At 42.1% G+C, this 10,272-nt stretch overlaps 1 protein-coding gene across 1 annotated transcript; it reads left to right on the top strand.

The window, feature by feature from the left end:
- The first annotated feature begins 2,698 nt into the window (after nt 1–2,698).
- Nucleotides 2,699–3,179, top strand: LOC129034086 (destrin). The gene is given in 2 exon segments (XM_054483582.1): nt 2,699–2,827; nt 2,829–3,179. Coding segments are annotated over 2 exon segments (480 nt in total).
- Nucleotides 3,180–10,272: the final 7,093 nt, after the last annotated feature.

Here is a 10,272-nt window from a genome sequence, read left to right as displayed (position 1 = left end):
CCTGACACTTTCTCCAGTGCTTCAGTAGCTCCCAGCAATGGCCATCCAATTCCATTGTCTTTATAATGACTACTCAATAGTTCACACAGGCCTGGTACATTCCACCCACCAGGGCATCCCTTGCCTCCATATACCATCCTAGTTCACCATGCCTGACAGATTTGACAATTGCACTGCCTCAGTTTGCTGGGGCTATTTGTACTTCACCTACAATCAGCAGTAGGGCTCTCCTTGCTAGCCAGCTGGCAAGTAAACAGCTCCAAAATCCCACTGTAAAGAGTTTGCTTTCTTGGACCACTGCTGGTATCAGCTGTTGCAGGTCAGGTTCTCTGGATTCTGACTCAGAGATGCAGATTTGCATGCAGGCAGGTTTTTGGGGAGTGCTCATGAGATCAACACCTGTGGGAGAGGGATGGAAGCAGATGGACTCCCGTGGGGAGTGAGGCAGACTGTGGAAATGCCATGCAGCCACAACCAAGATCACTGCTGGCAATCCCAGAGGGAGCTCTGGAGCTGGGGCAGTGCTTTGGAACTGTCTGCACAGGGCACAAGAAGGCCAGGCGTTTATGCCCTACATTCGTGAGTCATTGAATGTGGGTTAATTCTGAGAAAGGAGTGCTACTTTTTTTCTGTTTGTTTGTTTTTGTTTTTATTTTTTTCTAGAGATGGAGTCTTGCTCTGTCGCCCAGGCTGGGGTGCAGTGGCGCAATCTCTGCTCACTGCAACCTCTGCCCCCTGAGTTCAAGCCATTCTTCTGCCTCAGCCTCCCGAGTAGCTGGGATTACAGGCATGCACCACCATGCCTGGCTAATTTTTTGTATTTTTAGTAGAGACGGAGTTTCTCCATGTTGGCCAGGCTGGTCTCCAACTCATGACCTCAGGTGATCCACCCACCTTGGCCTCCCAAAGTGCTGAGATTACAGGCGTGAGCCACCACACCTGGCCAGGAGGGCTACATTGAACAAGGCAGCACTCTTCAGCCATGAGCAGCCCTTGGAGAGGAACTCACCTGAGAGCTTTTGGCCACCAACATTCAGGATGAGTTCTGAAAGGGGTGGGAGGGGAGCATGTCTGAGTGCCAAACTGTGGCATCTATCACGGTGAACTTTGATAGAAGTTACATTAGATTTTACCACTATCCTTCTGAAACTCCTCCAATGGCTTAAAATGAAATCCATGGGTAACAGACCCTACATACTCTGGCTACTGATTACCTTCAGAAGTATCTTCTTCTGGCTTATGTGCTGCAGCTATATTAGCCTTCTCTCTTGCCATTTGCTCAACAAATATTTATTGAATATTGACTATGGACCAATGTTCTATATTGGGGCTAGAACTGTGGACCATAAGCTAAATTGTGGGACTGCCTGTTTTTGTAAATAAAGTTTTATTGGAACACAGTGACACCTATTTGTTTAAGTCTTTTCCATGGCTGCTTTTGTGCTACAACAACAGAGTTGAGTAGAGGCCATATGGCCCCAAAGTCTAAGATATTTACTATTTTATCCTTTACAGAAAAAGTTGACCGACATTTCTTTTAGATCAGTGCTGTCTGATACACACAGACACACAGACACACACACACACACATTGCAGATCACAATTTAAGTTTATAAAAAAGAGAAATACATTTTAATGATATATTTTATATAACTCAATATCTACCAAATATCATTTTAACATATAACCAGTATAATAAATGATCAGTGGGTTATTTTACATTTTTCTTTTAATACTAAGCCCTTAAAATTCTGTGTGTATTTTACACTTAGTATTTTGAGGTGGGACAGCCATTTTTCAAGTGCTCACTACCCACACATGGCTAGTAGCTACAATATTGGATGGTGCAGTTCTAGAAGTCACACAGCAGTGAGTAAAGCTGACCAAATTCCCTGCTGTCATGAAGCTAACATTCCTATGGGACAGAGAGACAATACACAAATAGGTAAAGTGGGTTTTATGCCTGCTGGTGATAAGTGGTGCCCATGACTTCACAGAGAACAAATGGAAGCTTCATATTTAGAGAGACCCTCCTAGACTCTGCCTTGGCTGATCTCATCCCTCCCCTTGGCAGATTTTAATCTGTATGGCTTCCCTGTAATAAAACGTAACTATGAATACAACAGCTTTCCGTGAGCCCTGCTAGCAAGTTATGTAACCTGAGGGTGGTTTTGGGTGGTTTTCCCCCTAAATTGCAGTTGGTGTCAGAAGTGAGGGTGGTCTCTTGTGGGGACTGTTCTCTCTAACTGCACAGTTGGCTTAAACTCTTTGGGGAAGGTGATGCGTGAGTAAAGACCAGAAGGAAATGAGGGGACTGGCCAGGAGTCTGTGGCCTGGGGCAGAGTAAGCAAAGGGGAGTGGAAGGAGATGCCTTCTTTACTCACTGCCATAGTTAAACCACTTTACACATAGACCGAATGCTCATGCTTTAAAATTGTAGCATCAGGAGTAAGGTTTAGGTTAACATTGAGGTTAGGGCAAGGGGCTGGAGACTAAGGTGAGTTTTAGTGTTTTGTTTGGTCTAGGATTAGAGTCGGGGTGCGGCCAGGGTTTAGGCTTTAGTGTTTGATATTCAGTGTTCAGACGTTTATAGTTAAGAGCAGTGCGGTCTCTAGGTCCGCAGCTGTGAAGAGGACACTCCGCAGACTCGGTGCCCACCAGCGGCCTCCCCTGTGTCCCTGTGACTGCAGCAGCAAAGATGGACTCAGGAGTGCAAGTTGCTGATGAAGTATGTCACATTTTTTATGACATAAAAGTTCATAAATGCTCCACATCAGAAGAAATCAAGAAAAGAAAGAAGATTGTCATTTTTTGTCTCAGTGCAGACACAAAAGTGCATCATTGTAGAAGAGGGCAAAGAGATCTCAGCTGGAGATATTGGTGTAACCATAACTGGTCCTTTCAAGCACTTTGTGGGAATGCGTCCTGAAAAAGATTGCTGCTATGCTTTATATGATGCAAGCTTTGAAACGAAGAAATCCAGAAGAGTATTGTTTATTTGTTTGTTTTTGTGGGCACCAGAACTACCACCTCTGAAAAGTAAAATGATCTACACAAGCTCTAAGGATGCAATCAAAAAGACATTTCAAGCAAATGGACCAGAAGATCTCAGTTGGGCTTGTATTGCTGAAAAGTTAGATGGGTACTTAATTGCAGCTTTTGAAGGATGCTCTGTATAGGCCATCATTCAGTGCCACAAATGGAAAGCTTCCATGTTTGATATTATCCGCTTGCTATATAAATAAAGCAAACATATGTTTTTAAAAAAGAGAAAACAAAAGTAGTGCTCAGATAGAATGTGTAGCTCATGGAATTCAGTACTGGGAGTCATGTTTAGTTCCTGGTGTGTGCATTTGCTAAACAGGATTCTACTAAACAGCCAAGGTTACATACCCTCTTTTAATTAAATAATGGAAGCCAAATGAGCATTGTCTTAGAGTTTGGGGAGAAAATGTGTAACCCTAGAAATTATGCCCATTCGTGTATTATCAATGTGTACAAGTCACAGAAAGACATTTTGGAAAGTATATTGCCCAGGAACTTTTTCTGAAAAGGGTAATATGGCTGAAAGGATTCAGCCAAAAGAAAACTAAATTCAAGTAAAATAAATTAAAAATAAATTAAAACGAAGAGAGCTTCTATAATAAAGAAGCATTTTATATGAAGAAGCATTTATGTAACTATTGATAACAATGAAACCCAGTTATAAATAGTTAAATCTAAGTATTTTTGATAATATGAAAAAGAAAGAGGTTTGATGTGAAAAATTAGTAAGGAATTAAACATACATATTTTTCCAACACTTCGAGTCATATGGGGGGAGAAGTCACAGTGTCCAGAATTTTGATGATCTAAGAGGTAAAGAGTTATTTAAACAAAAACAGTTGTTAGGCTGGGCACAATGGCTCATGCCTGTAATCCCAACACTTTGGGAGGCTGAGGTGGGCGGATCACTTGAGGTCAGAAGTTCGAGACCAGCCTGGCCAACATGGTGAAACCCCGCCTCTACAAAAAATACAAAAATCAGTTGGGCATGGTGGTGCGTACCTATAATCCCAGCTACCCAGGTGGCTGAGGGATGAGAATCATTTGAATGCGGGAGGTGGAGGTTGCAGTGAGCAGAGATTGCGCCACTGCAGTCCAGACTGGGTGACAGAGCAAGACTCTGTTTCAAAAGAAACAGTTGTGGAAGTGATAAATGCACAAGGTAAAGACATTTGAACCTGAGGAAAGGCGCACAATTAAGAGTAATGAAAGGTAAACCTTCATCCTGGGCTTTCCCTTCATTGCTCTTCTGAGATGGATTCACTCTTTCCTGCCCTTGTCTTTCTTTGATTTCCTTATTTTGTTGGAACACATCCTAAATACGATGAAAGGTATGTTTATTCTACCATTTTGCTGTATTGGTGATTGAGCTAGGTCTAGAATTCTAGAACTTTAAAGGCTTGCTTTTTATTTTCTAGCCCCCAGGATTGCTGATGGCATTCTGACACCTTTGTGTGTGTGTGTGTGTGTGTGTGTGACAACTTTTACTGCTGTTATCATTTTTGTGTGTGTGCCTGAAGACTTTAAGATTGCCTCTTCATTTTTGGTGTTCTGAAACTTGACCATGACGTGTCTAGTTGTAGGTCTTTTTTCCATTCAGCCTATTTAGTAATTGGGGAGGGGAGCTTTGAGTGTCTTCAGTCACTTATGTGAATTAACCCAGCCCTTTACTTCAAATATAAATGGGCCACCATGGACCACCAGACATTTCTGGAAAACCAACAGTAAAATTAAGAAGGACTAAGATGAACAAACAAAAAACAAAACAAAACAAAACAAAACAAAAAAACAGATAGCATTAAGGGAATTGAAAGTTGTAAAGTGCTGACTGGTCTCTTTCTCTAAATCCGTGACCACTGAAACCTCAAGTAGCTCAGAGTGCTGCTCAGCAGCTGTCCTTCTTTTCCCCATTCCATCTGCTCCCCTAGGTGATGCCTGTATAGCTTACTTCTTTCAGACCTCCAGTGCAGCCTCCCCATTCCACCTCAGCTGATTACCTTGCTCCTTACTTTCTTGAGAATTAGAAGTGTCAGAAGAGAATTTTCATGAGCTCCCACTGCCGGATCCACCCAGTCTCTTGACCCAGTACCCGCATGCCTTGTCTTCCTTCCTATTTGTGTGCAGTAATTGTCTCTACTCTTAGCTCAGGCTGGCTCCTTCCCTGAAGCCCTAGATACTAACATCTCTCTGCTTCTTAAGGACATGGCTTCACCATTCTCTGCCTTCTCTCCTAAATCATCATTTCTCCCCTCTCTACTGTATTATTCCCATCTGCAAACATGCTGTTATTTTTCCCATCTTAAAAAACCACAAAAAGCATTTCCACTTTCCCCTCCAGCTACTGCCTTTTATCTCCCATTGTCTCTCTCTCTTTTTTAATTATTTTTTTGAGACTGAGTCTTACTCTGTCACCCACTGTCACCCAGGCTGCAGTGCAGTGGCGCAAACTTGGCTCACTGCAGTCTCTGCCCCCGGGTTCAAGAGATTCTCCTGCCTCAGCCTTCCAAGTAGCTGGGACTACAGGCACGCGCCACCATGCTCAGTTAATTTTTGTATTTTTAGTAGTGACGGAGTTTTGCCATGTTGGCCAGGCTGGTCTTGAACTCCTGACCTCAAGTGATCTGCCCTCCTTGGCCTCCCAAAGTGCTGAGATTACAGTCTTGAGCCACAGTGCCCACCCTCATTCTCCTTTAATCAAGATTTTGCCCCCACCACTCTACCCAAACAAATCTTGTCAAGTTCAACAATGACCTCCTTATAACTAGACCCAAAGGTCAACCACTGCACCCACTAGACCCAAAGGTGACCCAACTGCACCCACTGGATGCAGGGAATCATGCCACCTAACTTGAAGCACCATCTTTACTTGGCTTCCAGGACCCCTGCACTCTCCTGGTTTGCCTCTGATCTCACTGGCAGCTCCTTCTCACTCTCTATTGGTGGTTCTCCCTCCACTGTCCACCCTCCTAATATTGGGATCTCCAGGACTCAGTTCTTGACCTCTTCTCTTCTTTATCTACACTTCATGAATTTCTTTTTAAAGTCCATCTATATATAATATCTATAATCCTAACTTCTTTCCTCTGATCTCGAGGCTCATGTATTTCACTGCCTTGTAACATCTCCTTTTGGATCATAGGCACCTCATGCTTAGAAAGTCCAAAATTGAGCTCTTGACCTACCCCTTGCCTCCAAAATAGCTTCTTCCACAGTCCCCCTCATCCCTCAGTAAATGCTAATTCAGGTCTCCTAGTACTCAATCTGAGAACACAGGAATCTTCTCTTTTCCTCACATGACACATACCATGCATTATGTATTATATAAAACATACCCATTATATATCCAGAATCTGACATCTCATAATCATCTCCATTTAGCTGGTCCAAGCTATCATCATTTCACACCAGAACCTTCTGAAATGGTCTCCTAACCAGAGTAGCCAGCTTGTCTCAGTTTGCCTGGTACTTTCCCAGTTTTTGCACTGAAAGTCCAGTCTCAGGAAATCCCTCAGCCCTGGGCAAACCAGGCTTATTGATTATCCTACTTCCAACTGGAATCTTCTCTTCTTCCGTTGCCTCCTTACAGTCTATTTTCAATACAGCTAGGGTGATTCTTTTAAAACGCAAATTTTATTATGTCACTTCTCTGTTCAAAACCCTTCAATGGCTTCCTACCCAACTTAGAAAGAAAGCTGTTGCTTTCAGTGGCCCACAAGACTATAGGATCCACAGGCTTATAGGAAAAGATGGAGAGTTCAGCTTTGAGCAGGCTGATATTGCAGTACTGTGGAATGTTCAACTGGCAATGTCTAAAATTGAATGGAGTATCAAGAATATCTTCTGTTTGGAAAACAAAAATAGATTGCTATGGAAAAACTTGCAAGAAAGAATTCTAGGAAATTAGAAATATTTGTTAAAATGAAAAAAATCAATGGTAGAACCGAAAGACAAAATTATAGAAGCTCTGTCTGATGATACTAATGATATATTCATAAGTAATATGCATATGATATATATTATGTAAGATAAAAATATATAAAATAAAGACATATAAATAAATATACTAAAAAATACATTTGCAACATGACGCACCAAATTCCCAAAATCTTCAGTGTGCATCTTTCCAAACCAAGGACCCTCTTCTACATAACCAGCATACAACTCTTCTAATCAGGAAATAAGAAATCAGCTCTAACGCTAACATCTAATCCAAAGAATATATTCATATTTCGCCAGCTGTCCTAACAGTGTCTCTTTCCTGTCCAGGCCAGGATCACACTTTGCACTTCATACACAAGTCTCTTTAGTCTCTTTCAATCTGGAATAATTCCTTGGTGTCTCCCTGTTTTTCATGATCTCATTAGTTTGAAAGAGTGCAGACCTTTCAGTCTGTAGGATGAAGCTCAGCCTGGTTCCACCAGTGTTTCCTCAGGACTGGATTCACACTTGTGTTCTGGGAGTGCCAAAGCTCAGCCTGGTTCTACCCATGTTTTGTCAGGACTGGGTTCGCACATGTGTTCTTGGAGTGCCAAAGCTCAGCCTGATTCCAGCAGTGTTTCCTTAGGACTGGGTTCACACATGTGTTCTTGGAGTGCTATGCGGAAGGGAGGCTGTCCTCTTCTCACTGCATCACATGAGGGGGCATACAATGTGGGCTCGTCCCCACACTGGTGATGTTCATCTTTAGCACCTGGTCATTTTGTGTCAGGTTTCTCCACATTAACTCATCATTTTTCTATTTGTAATTGATGAACATTTTGTGGGAAGATATTCTCAAACTATGCCAATATCCTGTATCCCATTAAATCTCCACTAACTTGACTTAGTAGTTATCGACTACTTTTGCCTGAATTAACCACCATTATGGCAGTTGTAAATGATGGTTTATCTATTATCATCATTCCTATGATATATTAGCTGCTATGCTACTATAAGGAAGACATTTCCCTTTTCCTCCACTTTTTTCCTTTTTAAAAAAATTACTCATACTCAATCCTCTACTTATTTTTATTGACGTAGACTCATGGATTCCTATTTTATTCAGCAGATTTAATCCATTACCATCAGTATTTATTTTAATATCAAATTATTCCAGATTTGGCTAGAGGATAACCATTGAAATTTGTACCTATGAGCTATAGACATGTCCCCATCATTCTTTGAGTAATTCTTTACTTTCTGGCACAAGAAAATGTTCCAAGTTCATCTTGTAATTTCCCTGCCTTGGCCTCAGAATTACTTGTTTCTGCAAGAAGTGCTAGAGTTGAGAATGATATTTGGAGACTATAATCTAGGTACTTGGTTGCTTATTGCTTCTGGGTCTTCCTGCCTCATATTGGCTTAGGATGGGAATGTCAGGATCTGGGGACACCCTCCCTCTCTCAAGAGCAAAGTAATTTCTCAACTTTCATAGGCCACAAGACTTACTCATCACTGCATCTCTCTGCATCCTCCTTCTTTTAATCAGCTTCTTTGCCTGCACGTGGGTCTCTGTGCCCATCAGCCTTGAGTCTGACCTGACTGCTGAACTGCCCACCATTATTGGCTATGGAGTCTGCAATGCCCAAACTGTGAGAGCAATAATCTGCTTGTCTCTGTCCAGTCTATAGATTGGTTCATCTTGGGCTTGGGTTCTACCTCTAGTCTAATCACTTTTGGTCAGGGCAGTTAGCAATGTTACAATAGTGGCTGGGACAGCCCTGACAGAGCTATAGAGAAGATGGTGCAGTTTCTCTAGGGAGGAATGAGTCCTGTGGAGGACCCTGACTACATCTGCCACATTCTATAGTCGTACATTAGGTTCTTATAGAGAAGTTTTTAGATTTTCAGAAGTGAGGACATTTATTTGGTAAAGGTTCTGTGAATCTGAACATTAAGGATCATTTTGGGTTCATGAATCAGTTATTGGGAAACACTGATCTAACTCCAGGACTTCAGTTTCTCAGATGAGTAAACTGAGGGCCAGAGAGAACAAGAGACTTGTCCTCATGTACATGGCCTGTCAACAGCAGATCTGGGATTAGAACCAGGGCTGGCCATCCAGTGAGGCAAGAGAAACATCTAAGATGCAAAATGTAAGGAAGCCCTCACCCTCAGGATCATGCAAGTGCCCTCGGGGCTTCCCTTGACTCACCCTAGGCCCAGCCCAGATTAGAACTCTAGGATCCTGCTTGCCAGGAGGGAGAGATCACATCTGGCTTGCAGTGTATGGGTAAGAGGGACTGATGGGGAGTTTTCCTGTGTTGCCACCTTCAGGGAGAAGGAAGTACCTGAGGAAGGCCGGTTAAGCTAGTGTTCCCAAAGTGAAGGATCCAGTAGCTTGGGATGGCTGCTCACTGGAGAAGCTTGATTATCCTGCATGCACAGAGCACTGAGGCCCCTTCAGTCTGGGTGGAGAGTTCCTGGCCTGGGTTATCTTTAGCTGGTTGCTGAGAGTTGCAGCATTTCTCAGCCCTGGTGATGGACACTTCTGTTTTCCCCCATCTCATAAAAATAGACCTTCCCTCCAACCAGACCTGCCTTGTTAGATCTGTTCTTACATAGACAGGACGTGTAGGGTTTGTGCTTTTCTAGCCTCCAGTCTGGTGTCTGCTTCCTTCATGTGGAACTGCTTACTAAGAATTTTACCACAGGAGGATTTTAAGAAAGTAAATGTTGGCTTTGTTGTTGGTTGAGGTTAAAAACAAAACAGAACAAAACAACAACAACAAAACTATCAAGATAGTCAAAAGAAATAAAAGAGAGAAGAACAAAAGAGAAACAGCTGAACCATTTTGTGACCCTTTTCCTGCTACTGCCCTGGTCAAATGCACAATTTGTTCTCACCTGGATTCCTGCTGCACTCTCACCTTGATTTGGTGTGTGCTCAACAAGGCAGCTGTTTGCTAACATACAGATTAGGCAAGAAAATGAAAATGAAATAAAAGGCATTCAGATTGGAAAGGAAGAAGTAAAACTACCTCTATTCACAGATTACATGATGATGTGTATCCACTAAATCCACTGAGAAACTGTCAGAATTAATTAATGAGTTTAGCAAGGTCGTAGGATACGCAGACAATATGTAACAATCAATTTGTATACCTTTGCAATGAACAATCCAGAAATGAAATTAAGGAAACAATATTTATAGTAGCATCAACTAGAATAAAACACTTAGGAATAAGGTTAACAAAAGAAGTGCAAAACTTACACTCTAAAAATTACAAAACAGTATTGAAAAAAATT

The sequence above is a fragment of the Pongo pygmaeus genome, chromosome 2, assembly GCF_028885625.2.
Source record: "Pongo pygmaeus isolate AG05252 chromosome 2, NHGRI_mPonPyg2-v2.0_pri, whole genome shotgun sequence".
Lineage (NCBI taxonomy): Eukaryota > Metazoa > Chordata > Mammalia > Primates > Hominidae > Pongo > Pongo pygmaeus.
The sequence above is the reverse complement of the archived record's forward strand: the minus strand, read 5'-3'. Positions and strand labels throughout refer to the sequence as shown.